The 21,693-nt window shown below is 47.2% G+C and overlaps 1 protein-coding gene and 1 pseudogene across 1 annotated transcript; one reads left to right on the plus strand and one right to left on the minus strand.

The window, feature by feature from the left end:
• The first annotated feature begins 1,737 nt into the window (after nt 1-1,737).
• On the plus strand, nt 1,738-2,702 carry LOC136465236 (GDSL esterase/lipase At5g45670-like; annotated as a pseudogene).
• A 9,322-nt stretch (nt 2,703-12,024) lies between these two features.
• On the minus strand, nt 12,025-13,070 carry LOC136462871 (transcription factor IBH1-like 1). Its single transcript, XM_066461907.1, has 2 exons — nt 12,459-13,070; nt 12,025-12,283 (listed from the first exon to the last, which is right to left on the minus strand). The coding sequence occupies exon 1, from the start codon at nt 13,053-13,055 to the stop codon at nt 12,474-12,476; it is 582 nt and encodes a 193-aa protein (XP_066318004.1). The 5' UTR covers nt 13,056-13,070; the 3' UTR covers nt 12,025-12,283; nt 12,459-12,473.
• Between the last annotated feature and the right edge of the window lie 8,623 nt (nt 13,071-21,693).

The raw sequence follows: 21,693 nt of genomic DNA on the forward strand, positions 1-21,693 counted from the left end.
TCAGAGAGCCGATCATCGTGGATAGAAACGCACTACAGGTTGCTGCTCCTTCTACACCAGCTACACTAACAGGTCTAGAAATAGTTCCCTGGAAGCCAGTGCGTGATGTGCTAGCTCTGCAGCTCTGGCCGGCAGTGATTGAGAGCAGGCGTATGGCAAATGCTTCAGCAAAGAACGCCAATGCAGCTCCTGTGATCATCCTGGGTGGCCCATCAGATTCCAGCCCGCCTGGTTTTGAATTTAAAATGGCGGAGAATAGGCCCAGCCCACCAAAAACCAGGGGCCGAAAGAACAGAATGGCTGCATCAAGGAAGACTGTCTCCCTCCTACGGTAGTGTCAGCAAGCAGTCCAAGCACCCCTTTGGCTCAGGCAAGTGTTCGACGCAGTACTAGACTCACAAACAAGGAGGGATTCCGCACTGTCAGGCTTGACGCAGAACCATCCAAGAAGAGAGGAAGACCTGTGTGGTGAACCTAGTGATCTCACTGAGGATGCGCTGATGCAGGCGCCCACAGAGCAAGGTTCCAATGATCAGCAAGCCGCTTGATTCAGTTGTCTCGCCCAGCGAGCATGCTATCTTTTGCATCATTTCGCATCATCCTGTCCTTCTGTTGAACTCCTTTTCTTTTGCACTATCTGGTGTAATCTATCGTTTAAACTATCATTTTCCGTTACCACCTGGGGATTTGTGTGCTTGTTAAGAACTCATTAGCTCGTTTATGGATGATGCTTATCTATTTCCTTGCTGTTGCCCTCTTATTTTACCTTGATATGCTAGTCATATCAGGCCCCGCTTTTATCTTAGGGGGAATTATTTATTTGGCACTGAAACAAATCAGTGTTTCGTATTTGGCACTCGAAAATTTGAACTTTCTTATCTGGCATCAAGTTGAAATTTCCTTTCGTAAATGGCACTGCCGTCCATTTAGGACAGTAACGGTGTCAAGTGACTGATAAAAAGACATGAATACCCTTGTTTGCAGCAGAAATTCACGGTGCCAAATAGGGAAGTTCAAGTATTTTCGTATGGACGATATTGCCGGAGCTCTTGCGCAGCCCCGTGCCATCGCCCTGGCGACCCGACGCATAGACCCCGTACCAACGTCCCTGCATCGCCGCCCTACCGACTGAAGGAGGCAGGACGATGGCGTGCCGCTGCCCCCACGGGAGCGCCTAGCTTGCTTTGCCGCAACCTCGCTAGTGCCACGCGCTGGTCATCGCGGTCTCCACGTGCTGCTCGCCGCTGTCCGCGCGAGGTCTGCCGGCACCACAGCGCCTCACCGTGCACCGGCGCCACTGTCGTGGCCCCGCACGCGAGGTCCGCTCGTGTTGCTCCTCGTGCGAGGTCTTCCCGCGCCACCGCGGCCTCGCCGTGAGCCGGCTCCGCCACTCGCCAGTCGTCGCTGGACCTGTGCGCCGCTTGCCGCCATCCCCGGGCGCCAGCTCGTAGCTCGCTTTGCCGCGTGTTCGGTGCTGCCCTGCGCGCGTCGCAGCTCGCCGCTTGTCGCGGCCTCGGGGATGGCGGCCCGGCCATCGCGTCGCACTGCGGCAGTGGGGTGCGCTGCGGCAGGGAGCTGGCCGAAATCGAAGAAGATGGTGGCGTCTATGGAGTTCTGACCCAACGCCGGTGACGCAGCCCATGATTTGGGAGGTGGTGAGGTACCTGGACGGCGGTGACCGGGTCTAGCTAGCTAGCTACTAGCCATCAGCACAGGTGGAAAAAGCTAGCCATTGGAATGGGGCGTGAGACAATGCGGTGGCCGCTGCCGGCGCTGCTCCTCGTCGTGGCCGCGCGGCTGGCCACCGTCGCCGTCGTCGTGGTGCAGGGCGAGCCCCAGGTGCCGTGCTACTTCGTGTTCGGGGACTCGCTCGTGGACAACAGGAACAACAACGACATCGCGTCGCTGGCGCGGGCCAACTACCCGCCCTACGGCATCGACTTCGCCGGCGGTGTCACCGGGCGTTTCAGCAACGGCCTCACCACCGTCGACGCTATATGTAAGCTCTCACTGTGTATTCATGTGTCGTTTTTCAGCTCGGCTTCTGGGCTTCGACGATTACATCCCCACGTATGCCGCGTGCGAGCGGCGATCAGCTTTGGCGGGCAGCTGCAGAACTACTAGGCGGCGGTGCAGCAGCTGGTGAGCATCCTGGGCGACGAGGACTCCGCGGCCAACCACCTGAGCCAGTGCATCTTCACGGTGGGCATGGGCAGCAACGACTACCTCAACAACTACTTCATGCCGGCGGTCTAATCCACCAGCCAACAGTACACGCCGGCGCAGTACGCCGACGTGCTCATCGGCCAGTACGCGCAGCAGCTCCGGACGTTGTACAGCTACGGGGCCAGGAAGGTGGCGCTGATGGGCGCGGGGCAGGTCGGGTGCAGCCCCAACGAGCTGGCGCAGCACAGCGCCGACGGCGCCACTTGCGTGCCGGAGATCAACGGCGCCATCGACATCTTCAATCGCAAGCTCGTCGCGCTCGTCGACCAGTTCAACGTGCTGCCGGGGGCGCACTTCACCTACATCAACATGTACGGGATCTTCGAGGACATCCCGAGAGCCCCAGGGTCGCACGGTACGTATATGCACGTGTTTGAGTGGACACCAAACCAAAGGAAATACTTGAACTTCCCTATTTGGCACCGTAGATTTCTACTGCAAACAAGGGTATTCATGTCTTTTTACCAGTCGCTTGACACCGTTACTGTCCTAAATGGACGGAAGTGCCATTTACGAAAGGAAATTTCAACTTCATGCCAGATAGGAAAGTTCAAATTTTCGAGTGCCAAATACGAAACACTGATTTGTTTCAGTGCCAAATAAATAATTCTCTCTTTATCTTACACCTGCTCAGTGACGGACCTAGGTTTTTACCTCTAGATATGCGCAGCAAAAAAATTTCTTATACAATTCGGTGAAAATTTTCTTTTTTTATTTTTTTATATTAAAAATTTCTACCTATCTCTATGACTGGCGGACCGCAGGGTATGTGGTGGCCCACCTTGCATACCCTGTGGGTCCGTCCCTGCACCTGGTTATCCAATGAATATACGTAATTGACACATATTGTGTTGGAACGTTCGTGGTATTAATGCAACTGAGAAGTGGGATGCTGTCCTGTAACATCCTAATGGGCCAAAGTGGGCCCAATCCAATTTTAGTATGGGCCGGCGCTATTGTAGCAGAGGGTGGCGGGTACTGTAGCAGCTGGACTTCAGGCTACTGTTCACCGAAAAATGTCCGTCCACATTCGGAGTACTGTTCACGCGGTACTGTAGCGTCGGGAAAAAACACTGTGCAACCATGTTTAGTACCCTACTGAAACATGAGGAATCGCCGGATCAACTTAAATACCAGGGCCAGGAACACGTAGTAACTTTCGGTTAATTGTTTTGAACGAAGCGAGGACGAAAGTTCAAGCGGGTTGCTACGCGGGTGGGACCACTCCTAGGAAGAGTGGGCCTGGGCCATGTATGTCGGGACTGGACGTTACATTTGGTATCAGAGCCGACTCTCGAGGTTTCACGGGCACGTGGGGACGACTGCGCGGGTATGTTGTGTGCATGTGCGTGGATCCGTCGTGGTCACGGCATGGCATACACATGCGCCGGCACGGGGCCACACAAACATGTTGAAGAGAGGCGGATCCTGGGGTAAATGTCCCGAAAGGGTAAGCTGATCTGGCATTCGACGGGGACGTCGAATCTTTAGGGGGGATGATTGTAACATCCTAATGGGCCAAAGTGGGCCCAATCCAATTTCAGTATGGGCCGGCGCTACTGTAGCAGAGGGTGGCGGGTACTGTAGCAGCTGGACTCCAGCTACTGTTCACCGAAAACAGTGTTCATCCGAAAATGGACCGTCCAAATTCGGAGTACTGTTCACGTGGTACTGTAGCATCGCGAAAAACACTGTGCAACCATGTTTAGTACCCTACTGAAACCTGAGGAATCGCCGGATCAACTTAAATACCAGGGCCAGGAACGCGTAGTAACCTTCGGTTAACCGTTTTGAACGAAGCGAGGACGAAAGTTCAAGCGGGTTGCTACGCGGGTGGGACCACTCCTAGGAAGAGTGGGCCTGGGCCATGTATGTCGGGACTGGACGTTACATGTCCGTGACAAAATAGAAGAGAGCGCCTGATAATGTCTCTTAGGAGTACTCGTCTTCTATTAGACATTAAGTACATAAGGGAGGTCACTAAATTACGCAGTTCCGTCGAGCACACCACAAGGGAGAACCCGAAAATCCATATTTTTTCATCAGGATCACAAATGAGAGAATTAAGCTTACAACAGTCTTAAGTCATTTCTTACGTCATTTTTAATATAACATCAGAGTTATGAACAATTTAATTTAACAGCGGAATATAAACATGTGATCAGAGTTACAGCGGATATAAATATCTATTCATGACATGATGAAGCATTGATATATAAGCTATGACAACAGATTATAGAACTTCTATTTATAAAAACATTTAGTGAGAGTTATAAATAAAAACTATGATCGCAGCGTAAAGGAATCTTCTCTGAGCCCACTAGGAGGAATCCACACACAAGAGTCAGCTCTAACATCCGCCTGTCACCTGCAACAGGGAAAAATAAAACCTTGAGTCCTCAATTGTACTCAGCAAGACTTACCCGTCAGGAGGAAAGAAAAGACTCCAAGGGTATACAAGGCTATTTGGCTTGTGGGTTATTGCATCTGCGGAAGCATTACTAATCGTGTGTTATTATATTCAATTTCATTAGCAGTCACCATTAGTTCATTAACTAACAATTCTATGTAAGCACCTGTGCTACTTTCAAGCAGGTGGTAAGCAATCAGAACCAGTTTTTCGTCTTTCATATTTCGGTTCTTACTACGGTGCTAGATTGTAGACAAGTCGTACTGGATTACCCAGTGATTCGCGAATCAATGTGCCCAGCTAGGTACCCCGAAACACACGCCCCGCTTGTACCCCAGGCACAAGCAGGACCAACCCACCACTCTCGTGTCAAGGGTTCCAGGTCATCGTCTAAACTTGGACTCCAAGCCCCCACACCTGAGTCCCGAACTCATTGTGGCGCTTAGACCTCCACCATTCCCGCCTCCAATCAGTCAGTCCGGAAAAAGCCAGAACCCACGACAAGAGAGCAACGAGCCTTCCCTGTTCCCATAAACAAGTATGTGCTCAGGATAATAAGTCTGTGACCTGCCTAGAACCCAATGCAACGGCCGGTCCTTAATCGACATAGGCGGAACAAATGCAATCCGAGCCTCGCTCGAATGCCAAACCAAGTCCAGATCCAAAGTACCATTTCGCCCAATCTCCAATTATTATCCACATATATTCCATGCGATAGTAATATAATAGCAACAATAATATCTTTTCTATCTCTCACGAGTGACAGACAATTACTCGACTTCTACCAGAGTCCTGTAGCATAGCAATCTATACGATCCTGTCATACTAGTAAGACTCATAGGATAAGGATATATATATGCAAGTGGGTTTCATTCAACTCCTTAAACTTAATGCACAATCATAAAATAAAGTACAGAATAATAGGGGTTATGCATCGCGGCTTGTCTGGGTAAGATATAACCAAAAGCTAGCATTCCATCATGGTGGCACGATCATCAAGGCACCATCTTTTTCGCTACTCCGGTCATCTCCACTACCCATCGTTGTTCCTATTATGATATACGTGGATGCAACGCATAGATGTAAATAATGAACGACAACCGAAACTCTTAGAAATTTGATTACGCCTCACAAGCTAACGAGATAGCTCTAACGTGCTAGTCTACGTATCCACGTCGTCAAGTAAGGCTCGTTCCTAGAAAATGTTTTTGTTCTACAAACCCCCAATTATTTTTGACATTTAATGGATTAAATATAATTTTTTATACTAGGACTCATTTAGTTACCTTAACACACTAATTCCTATGGAGCTACAAAAATTACAGTGAGCACCTAATATTGTTAGAAATCTACTATAAAAATTTCAAAGCCAACACTATCACTAATTTATCACAACAATTCCTACAAGTTTATATTTTGACAATATAAGTATCTCAAATTAATTATATAGCTTCTAAGAATATTATAAAACTATATGAACAAAATATATTAGCAGATAGATCATGATTTTAGAAACCTAACAAAATTAGTTTCAAAATTTTTGGACACACACAAATTTATATTGATTTTTACAAGTTTGCCTCAGAATAAATAAAAAATGCTTTAGAAACGAAAAGGGCCGGCGGCAACCAATTTGGCCCAGCAGCCCAATGCAGCACGCGTGGGCGCAGCCGCTCGCCAATAGGCCGGCCCAACCGGCCCGCTGCGCGAGCGCACCGGCATGTTTTGCAAACGAGTCCCTGCGTTTAGGGATAATCAACGTCGCCACAAAACACTATTGCGGCATACTCGAACTTTGCATCAAGCACCCTAGATTAAATCGCCTTCTCAACTAGGCGGTCCCTGGCGCCACCGCGGACGACGACACGACCCCGGCCGACACTGCACACCTACATCGGTCAGCAGAGCGAGGCACCGGCTAACCGAGCAAGCCGACGAGCATCGTGGGCCCAAGCCAAACTCCTGGACGACGGTTGGGAGATAGACAATGACCCTAGCGCTCTGTCCGTGCTGCCGGACGACCCGCCATGGCGGCGCGAGCATTCCAGCGACCTAGGATACTAACGGAGAGGTAGAGATAGAGGGGAAGCAGTAGTGGCTCACCGCGGTCCGTGGCGCGGTGACGGTGGAGGCAGAGGAGGGCCGAGATGACCTGGCCACGTGCGCATGAGCAAGGTGGCGGTGCTCCGAGGAAGACACAGCGCATCACCATGCCATTGATGAGCACCCTGGCCAAAAGAAGACGAGCACCAGCCCTAGGGGGTCAAGACAAGCTCCGAAACACCGTCAATTGATCCTTTACTGTTGGGTTTGGGGCTTACCCCCAAATTGTGCTCTGTTCGGGGCGAGATGACCGGCGGCTCGAAAATTCCCGAACCCCGGCCGACCAGAGAGGATTGAGGGGCTCGAGCGGGTCAACTAGCTAGCCTACCTCCAATCCTAGCTACTAGAACACTGAATCGAAGTGGGATATCACGAACCGCGCGCGCAGGCTTGCGCCACGATGCACTCCGTCGGCGGCAAGGCGGATGAGGCAGGGGGCTCACGGCTTGGACAACCTCGACCAAGGTTGCGTTAAATGAGCAGAAACACCCACACGGTGAGGCGTCGAGGGAGCGTGCCATGAGGTGCCGAGATGGGACCGCTTGGCCTTGGCCGAGAGCGGGCGGCGGTAGCGGGACAACGAGCGCACGGGAAGAGCATTGACACCATGACAAAGGCAGTAGCTCGATGGGACAGCGGAGGGTGACAGCTACTTCAGGGTAAGTGGCTCGTGTGGTGAGAAAAGCGCAGCGTCGGCCCGTCCCGGTGTGCGGCCAACCACAACAGGGTCGGCTAACGGCAGTGACCACGGCCAGGGCAGCCAAACGGCAACGGCGCGCCCGTGTGGCGACTGCAGGGCAACGGGAAAGGTGGGCGCGGCACACGCGTGCGGCACGCCCGAACGCGACGGCGTAACATCATGGACACGGTGACTGCAGCCATAGGACTGAACGACCGAAACCATTGTCGTGCACGCTTTTTAAAGCTAAACAAAAACAGTAACTGTCTCGTCTAAGGTTCAACCACTTATGCTAGTTCAAAGCCAACACTACCCGGTCCCTAACAAGACAATCGTGATGCTCAAAGAGTAGCTAGAGAAAAAGATAAATGAGTGCTAAGGTAAGCTCGTCACTGAAATGCCGGTTCACGAACAGAGAGCCAAAGACATGCTTCCAACGCGTTCCAGCGAAGTTTGACCAATTTTTGAGTGAGCATCGTAACCCTTAACGCAACTACGCCCTGCTCCGTGCTCAAGCACTCGCCTGATGCAACCCACTATGTAAGAACATGAGGTTAGTGTTTAAATATTTTAGTTATAATCTAAACATCAAAATGACGCTGTCTACTGCCTTTCCAAACTTAGGAAGGCTAAGAATTTCAATTTGGACTTAACAGCCATTAACACTTTTGTCGTAATTTTTAAATGGTCGAAACCCCTTTAACTTTATCCAACAAGTATATCACACAGAAGTCCATACTTCCTACTAACCCATAGGAACAAAATATTTAAGCACTTTTTAGGTATTTTCCACAATATAATTCGCCAAAGGAAGCATTTTAATCATAAGCTTATTTGTTTGCCGACTTAACCAAGAAGAGTTGATTTAATTTCAAATCGATTTTTGCGCTCCCCAAAATACTAGCTAACAATATTTATTCTCCAAAAATTAAAATTGCATGCCCATCTAGGTAGCTTGCTATATTTATTGATCTATTTCTCATGCCATAATCTCAGTGCTTAGCGAGCTCGTAACACCAGTGGTGTTACAACGCCACTTCTGTCATTTGCCTGCAGGAAACAAAACGTGAAAATTTTGATATGGCTTACATCAGGAAATTTGCTCCACGTCGTTTTGACTGTTTCGATTTTATCCCTTCACTTGGTGTTTCGGGTGGCATCTTGGTTCTTTGGAACAGCGCTATGTTGTCAGGCACTGTCCTCGATAAGCAGCGATTTGGAATGACGGTGAGTTTCAGTTCCTCGCAGAACAATGATGTTTGAAAGTTGACAACAGTTTATGGTCCTTGCGATGAACCAGCGCGCTCAGATTTTGTCCGTTGGTTTCGTGATCATGATATTGGCGACACGGACAACTGGATCTTTTTGGGAGATTTTAACTTTTACCGATCTCTTAGCAATCGCAATAGACCCGGTGGCAACCTGTCAGATACTCTCATCTTTAATGATGCCATTGGCCATCTAGGCCTTGTTGAGCTGCCGCTAAAGGGACGCGCCTTTACGTGGAGTAATATGCAGTCTGAACCCTACTTGAGCAGCTCGATTGGTTTTTCACCTCACCGAATTGGACTATAGATTTCCCTAGCACAGAGGTCCTCCCAACGGCGAAGATCACCTCAGGTCACATCCCATGCAAGATAGTAATCAGCACGAGCATCCCGAAAGCAAACTTATTCCGTTTTGAAAATTACTGGGCTGAACAAGAAGACTTCCTTGAAACGGTGTCTGTAGGTTGGAACATCTTGCATACTTCCAATGATGCAGCTCGAAATATCTCATCAAAATTCAAAGCACTACGTGCAAAGTTGAAAGTTTGGAGTAAGCACCTATCTAATTTACGGCTGCTCATCAGTAACTGCAACCAAGTTATATGCTTTCTTGATGCTCTGGAGGACAGACGGGGCTCTTCTATCCAGAAGCCAATCTAAAAAATGCAGTCAAGAAGCAGCTACAGGTCTGGTTGCACTATAAGAATTTATACTGGCGTAAGCGATACACAGTTAATAGAATCAAGTTGGGGGATGAGTGCACCAAGTTCTTCCATGGCATGGCAACCATTTCTTATAGAAGAAATGCCATCCCCCATATCATGAATGAGCATGGAGTATGGATTCAGAATCATGAAAGTAAAGCTGGTCTGCTATGGACTTCTTTCAGAAATCGGATGGGCACCACATCTTCTCCTACCATGCTTTTTGATCTTGCTAGCATGATCACACCAGTTGAAGGCCTTGACAGTCTAGCTGCCCCAATTCAACATGCTGAAGTAGACTCGGTGATCAAACGTATGCCCAATGATAAGGCACCGGGCCCTGATGGTTTCAACGGGTTATTTCTTAAAAAGTGCTGGCAACTTGTCAAAAATGATTTCTACTCACTTTGTTCGAATTTCTCCTCTGGTCTGGTCAACCTGGAGTGTATCAACACGTCATACATTACTCTAGTGCCAAAGAAGAATAGTCCAGAGACAGTGAGTGACTTTCGGCCTATATCATTGATGAATATTTCTTTGAAGGTGATTACCAAGGTACTTGCTGAAAGGCTGCAAACAGTCATCTTACGAGTTGTTCACCACAATCAATACGGCTTTATCCGATCAAGAACAATACAAGACTGCCTCGCCTGGAGTTATGAATATATTCATCAGTGTCATCAGTCTAAATGTGAAATAGTCATCCTCAAGCTTGATTTTGAGAAAGCGTTCGATACGGTTGAGCATACAACAATCATACAAGTCATGAGGCACTTGGGGTTTCTAGAAAGGTGGTTGTCTTGGGTCCATGCTATTCTCTCAACAAGTTCTTCTGCTGTCTTATTGAATGGGGTCCCTGGAAAATTCTTTAAGTGTAAGAGGGGTGTTCGTCAAGGTGACCCACTATCCCCACTTTTGTTTGTGCTTGCGGCTGAGCTCCTGCAGATTTTGATCAACAGAGCCGCATCTTTGAATCTGTTGAAAGTGCCAATTCCTCAGCCGATGACTGATTTCCCGATCGTTCAGTATGCGGATGACACATTGTTGCTTCTCCAAGCGGATGCCAGGCAGCTATTTTTCCTCAAAGCACCGCTCCACAGCTTCGCAGAATAGACAGGCCTCCAGGGGTCAACTACAGAAAGTCACATATGTATCCTATAAATGTTTCCCAGGAAAAGTTGTCACACTTAGCTAATACCTTTGGATGTGATATTGGAATTATGCCATTTACATACCTCGGGTTACCCATGGGTACAACCAAACCACGTATGGAGGACCTCACCCCAATGATGGACAGAGTGGAGAGAAGGCTTTCGGCATGCTCTACCTGGTTATCATACTCAGGTCGACTCGAGATGGTAAACTCGGCTATTACGCCCATCACTACCTATGCAATGTGCACCATCAAATTACCCAAGGGAGTCATTGATAATATTGATCGTGCAAGAAAGCAGTGCCTCTGGCGAGGCAATGATAATGATAGGAAGAGAGGTGGCAATCTGGTGGCTTGGGAAATTGTCATGAAACCAAAAGAGAAAGGTGGACTTGGTGTTCTGAATTTAAGACTGCAGAATGATACCTTGCTTATGAAGCACTTAAATAAATTCTATAATAGAGCAAATATCCCCTGGGTTGATTTGGTCTGGAGCAAATATTATACAACCAAGGTGCCCCATGCAGCTAGGGAATCAGGATCCTTCTGGTGGAAGGATGTACTCAGGCTTAATACCATTTTTAGAGGTGACACCAGGTGTGAATTGGGTAATGGCTCCTTTATCTGTTTCTGGGATGATATGTGGGTTGACTCAGTGTTATCACAAACCTACCCAAGATTGGCCTCATTTGCCAGGAATGAAGGGGCCTCTGTGAGGGAAGTCATGCAAGCAGATGACCTGGATAGCCTATTCCTACTACCCCTCTCGCAACAGGCTCTTGAGGAACTTGAGTAACTCCAGAATCAGTTCCCATTTGGGGCAACACCTATACTTCGCGACGGTTTTACTCTAAAGTTTTCAAGTACATAGATGCACACCCGGTCTTCAAAGTCATCTAGAAATCTAGGTGCACCCCACGTGTGAAGTTTTTTGCCTGGTTGATTCTAGTAGATCGGCTCAACACCAAGTCCATGCTGCGTAGAAGATACCTGGATGTCCAAGATGATGCTATATGTGTTATGTTTATGTGTGATAGTGGGGAAGAGGAGACCTCTGATCATCTATTTTTTTGGCTGCGAGTTCGCAAAGGACTGTTGGGCAAACCATACACATCGACTGGGATGTATCTTTACCTCTGCTGGACAGGTACACTCAAGCGCGAGGAGCTCATTCCATCCCCTTCTTCACGGAAGCAACCTTGATAGCGGCGTGGGAGCTATGGAAAGTACGCAACGACAAAGTCTTCCAAAGGAGAGATCCAAGCCCTAGCATTTGGTTGTCAAATTTTAAGCATCAATGTAATCTTCAGTCTATTCGTTTCAAAGATGATCTTAGGTCATCTTTCTGTGTTTGGCTGGATGCCTTCAGTTAATCTTGTTGTAAGGAACTCTCTGAACTTTATTAAATTTAATTGAAAGTCCTGCACTGTGGGGATCTCCCCCACAGTATTTTTGGTCAAAAAAAAATATAGCTAGGGAGATACTGCAGCCAAAGCTTTACCATCGATCGGCACAAGGTTTACTTCCTTACAAGTTACAATCCTCTCTGTCTGACTCCTATATATCTGCAGACTACAAGATACTCGATCTACTCTTCATCATTTCCACATTCTGGTCTGGGGCATTGTATATTCTCTCTACTGAGTCACATCAACTTGCAGCATGTTGAGGGAAAACTGCTAGTACAATCTATCAACCATTGTTCTTTTCCTGCAAATTGAACTGCCCTTTCAAAGACCTCTGCATGCCAAGGGGCAAAAAACACAAACACATAAAAGGAATTCCTGTAAGATACAGATATGGGTGTTAAAAGTAGGATTCATTAACGTGCTTTCATACAAAGCTAATTATAGATCGCCTTTTTATCAGTTCATTGAAAAAACAACAGCAAAAAAACAAAACTCAGAAAACTAACCTGGTACACAAGATCTCAACCTCGTTGCACCGCATTTGAGATGCGCCTGAGGACGTCGACTTGCGCGTGTAGATGAGCAACGTAGTCCACAGCCTCATGAAGCAGCGAGATCTCATCGAGCAGCTCACCGCCAGGTATCATCTTCCTCAGCACCTTGGTCCTCTTCCTCACCAACCTTCTTGCAATCTCCCTGCTACCGATCATCGCCGTCGTCGTCGACGTCGTCCTTGCAAGCGACGAGGCACCGGTGCCAGCTCTCCATCTCCGTCTTGTGTGGAGACACCGCCTCACGATCTTCTTGCACACGTGCGTGTTCTTCTTCTTCTTCCCCGGCGACGACGACGGCTTGCTCGGCCTCCTAGACGGCGACGAACTCGAAGCCAAGACGGCCTGCGGCCACCGCGCTCTGCCGCCGCGGGCAGTCGCCATGGCGATGTTGGCCGACGACTTGATGGCGCACTTCCTCTGCTGGAGACTCATCATGGCGGCGCCCCCAGAGGCAGAGGATGAGATGCAGAATTCGCTGCAGGCTTGGAGACTAAAGATCATGTTCTTGAGGAAGCCTTGCTGGAAGGCCTTGGTGTTGGGGCCTCGCATTGCGTTGATTGAGCTGGAAAAGTAAGAGCCAGGTCGTGTAGGAAGCAATGGAGAATGTGTGTGTGTGTGTGTGTGTGTGTGTGTGTGTGTGTGTGTGTGTGAGATATATAGAGAGGGAGATTGTGTGCTTGTGGATCGATGTATATATTCATCTGATCTCCACGAGGAACGGAGTTGCATCCTGCATGTGGTGTGAGCTAGCATGCATTCCCACCATTTTGTGGTCCTCTTGGCAGATAAGCTAGCATGCATCCTCTTCTCGCTTTTCTGATCATGGCACATGCTCCATTGTTGTACAGTTGCATGCGACTGAAAGGTCTCATTTTGAAGGTTGAAGCTAACAGTTAGGAGTACTCGCTGAAAACAGTGTGTGCTAGCTAGCTAGCTGTATAGGTGGTTAGCAGAAAGAAAACAATACAACAGTGTGTAACAATTGACAGCTCAGAATTAATTATGTGGTTGAGGGGCAGCAAAGTAGTCCAAGGTATAGTGTTGTGTTGTGTTATTCCATGGATTTTCTATTGCATGCTCCGTGTGTGTGTGTGTCTATATATATATATATATATATATATATATATATATATAGAACTACTATCCTGTAGCTGGCTACAGAATAACTTATTCTGTAGCCACTTTGAGTTATGATAATTACTATGTTAATTTACGAGATTATAGTAACTCCTTACTAAGTGGTTTAATATAACGTTATGGTAAATATCCCCATGTGTTATAGTAACCTAACTATCGTAAATATGTATTGACATTATGGTAAATTAGTATATAAAATTATAGTAAATGGAGGTGGCTACAGAATAACTTATTTTGTAGCCGGCTACTGAATAGCCTCTCCCTATATATATATATATATATATATATATATATATATATATATATATGTGTGTGTGTACCTCATATGTCACATGATCATCTCAAAGGACAATCACAAGTACAAATGTACAATGCAAGAAAAATAGTACTTAAATAGTTGTGAATATCAACAGCTAGAGCTAGCTGGTATCCCCCATGCATATATTTGAGAGAGATCATGCATTGAAAAGAGATGGAGCGTGAGAGAGGCCGGCTAGGGAGTGGGGTCCGCACCGGGCTCCCCATGAGCATGAGCATGAGAGAAGAAGAGGCAATCAGGCAAGGCGCACATGGCGGCACATGCTGCGCCACCCGGAGTTGGCAACCTTGCGAGTTATGAAGCGAGAACGTACATTCGTTGGCATGCATGTTATGTGCTGTGCTGCCGTCCCTCCCATTCCATCCATCACGCATGCATGCATGTTCAGCGATTTATAGGTTACTTTGTCTGCGACGCTTTAGAGCAATTCCCATATCGTGTAATCTATATTAGACTATTTTCAGAAAAAAGAGAGACCAACATCTATTGTATCTTACTTTCTAAAATAACAAGTCATGTGTCCCGAAATTATCGCATGCTAGATATAGCTTACATGTGCCGCTAGCCATTCGCCTCACCCTATTGGAAAGACGGTTGGAGTTTTCTGCTTTTTTTGCTGAGGTTGCAGAAACTTGCAGTTAGATGCATTCGCATGCATGCATGCCCATGCCCAGACTGTAAATTAAACGTAGCTTGCATTGGAGCTAGATTTTACGGTAAATTCAAGACACCTCCAGTAGATGCATTGAGTGAGATTATATTGTTGAGACCTAATTTTTTTTAATAAGTCGACTGGAGGGGAGAGGGTCCTCCACTTGGGTTTCATTGCATTGGTTGGCTCTGAAAGCCATAGTTTGAAACATTATAAGGTTTGAGGCATTCCTTAGCGCACACATCGCGCCACCTGACGAAACTGAAAGTAACTAAATCTATACCTATATATAATCAACAAAGAGGTAAAATTTCTCTCCACCTATTTTTTGGTCCGACTATACCTTAACTAACTTTTATGAATGTGGAAAACCGCCTATAGCCCTTGTTTTTATATAATTAGGAATCATAATCCAATTAGATCTCTCCGATTTCGGGTGGATATGAATCTTAATCCAAATAAAATAAGTCCCTCCAATCCTGAATAAGCTCAATAGAAATCCAAATCAAATAGAAAAGGACAAAAGAAAAATTAGAGAGTTTTTTTTATCCAACTTAGTTCGCCACTTCAATATCCCGCCCTCTTCTAACCGCCATACTCATCTACAGAGTGCTATACTTGGGCGTCAGTTCCGTTTCCGTGCCCGTTTCTACTTTTGATTGGCCCCGTCACTTCTGTTTTGGTTGCCATGTCCGTTTCTGGTTTTATTTTTCTTTTTCATTTTTCTTCTTCTCCGTACGTATGTCCTTCCTTCTCTTGTCCGTATTCCTCTCAATCACGGCAGCAGATCAAGGCACAGAGTCCCGTCCCATGCTGCATCTGAAAAAAATGAGAAAATAAAAAGGAGAAAAGATAGCCCCATAAATCATAGAAAAACCGTAACTCACTTGGACAATAAAAAAAAAGATCTATATCTATACCAAATATAATATTAGTAGGAGTATTAAAGAACCAAAATTTCTACGTAAATTTTGTCTAGCCAATTCATGCACGAACTCGGCTGGTTTCTTTTCCGTATCTTACCCGGTCCACGTGTCCTTTTTTTCTCTCCGTCTTTTTTCTTCAATTCAACGCCTGTCTCTGCCTCCGCGTTCGTGCTGCCCGATCCTTGTTTTTTTAGTTGCATCGGCGGAGGCGCGGTCGGCTGAGGACCCGTTCACGGCGTCCGTAAGTTAGTAAATCGCGATGACTACCCGGACCACGACGGGGCGCGCGCTGTCGCGCAACCTCTCGGTGTCTTCATCGGCGCAGCCGCCGCTGGGCATGCGCGACTGCACCGAGCAGCACAACATCACCCTCACGGCCAGCTCAACAACGCGCTCGATCACGGCGTCCGGGTCCCATGCCAACGGGTCCGCGACATGGCTCGACGCCGCGATGATCAACCAGAGGACGCATGCGATGGCCTAATCCATACTATATCTATACTCTGTACCTAATATTAATATTAATTTATTACAAAGTTTCAATTAAATATGTATTGAGTTCCGTTGCAACGTACGGACACTTTTTTGCTAGTAAGCGTAGGTTGTTACATTGCGCTTGAAAGGATCGATCGAGCACCACGTTGTTGCGATGTGTCTATCGTCAGGTTTTAGACTCGCTCCACAAATATATGCTTCCAATTTGCATGCTGAAAGGGCACCCGTGAGAGTCATTTGTTCCTTTCTGATAGCAATGGTGTTGCGCCATTTCCAAATATGTCATGAGCAGAGTAGCACGAAGGAGCCAAAGTGTTTCTGTGGGATGTGGTCTGGGCATTGGATCTCTTTTAACCTTGCGATAGGCCAATCTTCGTTAGTTGTAATGCCGACTGCATTCCAAAACTGTCGTGCATTGGTGCAGCCGAAAATGATGTGTGCTGTGTCTTCAGGGCCTGCATTGCAGATGTCACAGGTTTCATTGTCAAGTATTCTTTTCTTCACCAAATTCACCTTGCACTGAATTCTGCTCTGGGAGTTGAGACCTAATTACAGCGTCAGATCGATCGGTCTGTAACTGACATGCAGTTGGAAGAAGCCTAGCTAGTGCTTCAGATATATATCCATCTGCAACTCACATGTAGATCGATGAGACAAACAAAACGACTATAGTGTATGCTTCAAATATCCATCTATATAATACCTCATTATCACTTAATTAGTCACGTGTGACTGAAAGAAACCTAGAGCTTCAGATACCTCTATCTCTAACTCAGGGGCTGTTTAGTTACCCAAAAATCTAAACTTTGGCACTATATAAAAAGAAGATTCCCCATCACATCAAACTTGCGGTACATGCATGGAGTACTAAATGTTGACGAAATTAAAAACTAATTACACAGTTTGATTGTACTTTGCGAGACGAACGTTTTGAGCCTAATTAGTCAACGATTGGACAATTAGTACCAAACACAAACGAAATGATACAGTATGCTACAGTGATTCCGACGGCGTCAACTTTGGGCAGCCAAACCAGGCCTCACATGCACGCGTAAATAATGAAAGGAACCTAGAGCTTCCCTTTTATTTGGTAGCCGTCGCCCGTCAGGCATGCGCATGGTAATTGTGGTGGCTCCGCGAGTAGCAGATGGGGCCATGGCGGACCTCTTTTGAGCAGCCAGCCAAGCCAGATCGCGCATGCAATGCAAGGCAATGGATGGAGAAAAGCGAGGGAGGGACGTGGTTACCCCACATGACGGCCACATGGGTCGTTTCTCTCCAAACTCGGAGCATGCACATGGCCCTTTCCGGCACGCTTGATAGCGCAATGTGTGCAGAGAGTACACTCCACACAGCCTACTCCTGTTCCTTGGACGTCTTCAATTTCAGGTGTCTTTCCCCCTACATTGTCGTCTCTGTGAATATATAGTCAGTTCCTTTTTCTGGTTTTGACATCATATTTGCCAGTGCGGCTGTGCTTCTAGGGCCTTGTTTAGATTGCAAGAGTTAGAAAAATTTGGCATTGTAGCACTTTCGTTTGTATTTGATAATTATTATTCAATTATGGACTAACTAGGTTCAAAAGATTCGTCTCGTAATTTACAATCAAACTGTGTAATTAGTTATTTTTTTATCTACATTTACTGCTGCATGCATGTGTCCCTAGATTCGATGTGATGGAGAGAGAGTGAAAAAACTTGGAACTTTGAAGCAATCTAAACAAGGCGTAGGTCTTTTTTTTTCCTTCTCGATTACGCAAAAGATTTGCGTATCATTGCATTTAAGAAGAAGAGTTTAATCGTATAAACAACGCGCTTCTATCGAGCACCGAAGGAGGCCGACCTAAAACAGCCGTAGCTAGACCATCGTAACAAATAACCTCAAGTTTCGATATCACATAAATAAAAAACAACTAATACTAATACAGCGGTGCGACCTAGGAGACGACCTTGCGTCTTCGCGGCTGCTTGGACGAGCCTTTTCCACCGTCCAGAAAAAGCGCGTCCAGCGCTTCGATATTCGACGCAGTCAAGATCTTGTCAAAGGGCTCGGCGTGTTTGCTTGGAGGACCGATTACAAAGTGAAAATGGTTTACATCTGACAAATAATACTGTATTGCCAAACAGGGCCTAAGGGCGTGTTTGCTTGGAGGACCGGCCCAGGCAACTCTGTCGAGGGCTCAAGGCATCACATCCGGACACAGGGAGTCCGAAATCCAACACCTGAGACTTGAAAGAGGCAGCTTCTGCCCATACCCCCCCCCCCCCCCCCCCCCCCCCCCCGCCCCCAAACAATAGTCGGGATGGAAGTTCTCTCATGTTCCCTAAAGCCCATCGTTGTTTCAGTGAAGGACAAATTAGACTGGCTCCATACCTGGGCTACGTTTAGTTGCACGCCAAATCGGCGCCTCCGGAAAGCTGGTAATACTGTAGCACAATATAACATTTCGTTTGTATTTGGTAATAATTATCCAATCGTTGACTAATTAAGATCAAAACGTTCATCTCGTAAAGTACAATCAAACTGTGTAATTAGTTTTTTATTTCATCAATATTTAGTACTCCATGCATGTACCGTAAGTTTGATGTGACGAAGAATCTTCTTTTTGCATAATGTCAAAATTTAGATTTTGGTGGAACTAAACATGGCCCTGAATATTTTTCGTGTATGCGCCATGAGCCATGTTCCGGATTCCGGATTGGCCGCCGCCTAATTCATCGATCTGCTACTTTAGGGTATCGATATCTCACTGGGCAAGCATTTTGATAAAAAAATAAATCACCCAGCAATCACACCGATCTCATTGAATTTGCTGCGAGTTTGGATCATGTGATACTATACCTTTAGCGCAACCCCCCTTGCGCCGAGGTGGATATGAACATGGGCACATGGCCCGTTGCCTTCTGCAAACGCTAAAGCAAACGATCTCTGATTAGAGCAAGTAGAGTAAAATGCGGCGTTCCAAAAAAAAAGAAAAGGGAATTTGGTGTTTCTACCTCTACTCCAGACTCTAATGGTGATTTTATCTCTATTACTTTGGCCCCGTCCGCTAGTCTAAAACTTAACTGAAATGGCTAAAAACATTATTCTGACTAAATTGTTGTGAGAGAAAATATTGTTTCAGCTAAAAAAATAAGTCGAACAGGCCAAATATGATTAAGACGAACAGAGACTTTAATTTTGTGATTTTACCCTTTTTATTTCGAAACAAAGCAGCCGTTTGCTCCTAACACCGTGAAGACTGGGTGAATTAAATGGCAAAAAAAAAAACACGCATACCCCTCACAATGTTCCTCCGGATCGGGCTCTCGGCCCTTCCGCTCGAGCACTCGCGGCATAGGGAGGACGGCAGAGGCTAGGGTTTTGTCGACAGCGTCCTTTGGGCGGCGCTCCTCCGGCGTTGGGTCCCGTCACCTCCCCTCCCTCCCCGCACCCTCCCCCTCGCGACCCCGGCATCGGTCTTTGGCGGCACCTCGCGAGCACGCGCGCAGCGCGCTCCCTGTCCGACCGGGCGGGCGGGTGGCGGTCTGGTGGTTGTATGCTCTGTTCTGACACCCGTCGAGAAACTGTGTTGGGTGTATGTGGTCCAGTTCTCGCGGCATTTTCGTGGGATTTGGTAGATCAGCAGGAAAAGTGAGTGCCGCTTCTGGATGGAATTCTTAGGAGGTGTTTGGTTGAGCTTTTGGCTTTGGTTTTTGGCTTCAAAAGCCAAAAGCTCAACTAAAGGGGCTGTTTTTGGATGCTGTTTTTTTAGAAGCAGCTGCTTTTCCGTAGTTCATTTTTGAAAGCTGGTTTGACCCTGCTTTTGGTTTTTGGCTTTCTGCTTTTCGAAATTGGTGGAATAAAAAGCTCTTCCATAGTTGTTTCAAGAGAGATAAAGATAGAAGATATATTTTATACTTGTTTAACCAAACAGCTTTCAGTTTTTCTACAGCTCACAGCCCACAGCAGCTTTCTCACAGCTCACAGCCCACAGCAGCTTTTTCCCATAGCCACAGCTCAACCAAACACCCCCTTAGCAATTCGTGTGAATTTCTGTTTGTACTTGCTTAATTTCTACTGAGATTTGGGGCGCGTTCGTCTGGCTGGACGGCTGGGCTGGGGCTGGGGCGCGCACTCACATGTGCACTGTTTGGCTGAACAGTGTTTTCAGACAGAACAGTATTTTTTTCTCACAGCAATCAGTCGGAACAGTATTTTAATTTATTTTTCAGTTCTGCTGAACTTATAGTTGGTTTGCCATAGGTCGCCTTCTTTCCTAGGTCTACTGATTGGGCCCTCCCAGTCCCATGTGCTTGCATTTAAGCAACTTGGCAAGGACGATGGCTCACAGCTGCTTTTGATTGTGCAGATTTATTGTATAGAATAACAGAAATGACATACAAATGTTTTTTTTATTTTAGACAGGGCATCAAAAGGTTGGGTCGATGCCACTGCAGTATCTGTTTGGTTGGCTCAAAACAAACTTATGCAGAGGCCTATACCTGACAAACATAGCAGCTTTGTAGCATTGCAATTCGCTGAGAACCAAGTTTTCACCTATCCCTTTTTTGTAATTTGTGTAAGTTGATCTCCACCGGCCTATTGGGCTTTTAGATTCACGTTCTGATAGGGGGCGTCCAACCCTAATATGATTGGTGGACCCCCGTCGCATAACGCCATAAATAGAAGGTGGGGGCCAGGGCGCTCGGGTCATGAGGTTCGCCTGAGCCGCCTAGCACCCCACCTACAGTCCTAAACCCTAACCGATAACAGAGGGGGCGTTGCCAGCGACGGGAAGTGCTGCCACCACCTCTGCATCACGTCCGGAGGACTGCTACAACGCCGGGCTGCCCTGCGACCTCTATACCGACCCGGACGACACCACTACTGCACCACCACCGGGTTATCGTTAAGCACTGCGATGGCGAGCCCATCTTCATTCAAGGCGGCCGATGGTTTGCACCCTTTCACCCCTCTCTCTCATTCTATCTCTAATCAGTACTAGTAGATGCTTCTAGGACTCACGGTTTAATTCAAAGTGTAAGTAGACATGCTAGATTTATGCATAGAGATCCTGCTTTAGGTTTAACAATGGTATCAGAACGCCTAAGTAGGTGTAGATCTAGCCTATCGGATGAGAAAACTGAGTAGCAGTTAGAAGGAGGTGATAGATTCGTTTTCGGATTAAAAAAGAGGGTCAACGAACCCTAACCCTAATCAGGTGAAGCACAGAGAAGAGAAAGGGGTCTCGGCACGCGAAGCCGAACCCTAACCCGCGAATTAGTCTCGGGGAAGAACAACTGTGAATGAAACCCTAACCTTAACCAAACCCGAATCCCCAAATCGGACAAATCCGAGAAAAAAAGAAAGGAAAATCAAATTGGAGAAGAAGGGGAAACGGGGAAGAGACCTACCCCATAGTTAACCGCACTGTCTTCTACCGGCGCGCGGGAAGGAGCTCTGCCGCTGCCTCGTCGACGAGCGGGGAGAAGCCGAGCTGCCGCTGCTCTTCGGTCTTGCGCGGGCTCTAGCCAAGGACGCCGCGGCTAGGCCCCTCGATGATGGCGTGTTCACCCATTAGGGAGCGCGCACGCCGGCGAGGGGGCCGACGACGGCGCCATGCTCGCTCTCGATCGCTCGCTGCTGCTGCGTCGAGAGGGAAGGAGCGCGACGAAG

The sequence above is a fragment of the Miscanthus floridulus genome, chromosome 7 (genome assembly GCF_019320115.1).
Source record: "Miscanthus floridulus cultivar M001 chromosome 7, ASM1932011v1, whole genome shotgun sequence".
Classification (NCBI taxonomy): Eukaryota; Viridiplantae; Streptophyta; class Magnoliopsida; order Poales; family Poaceae; genus Miscanthus; species Miscanthus floridulus.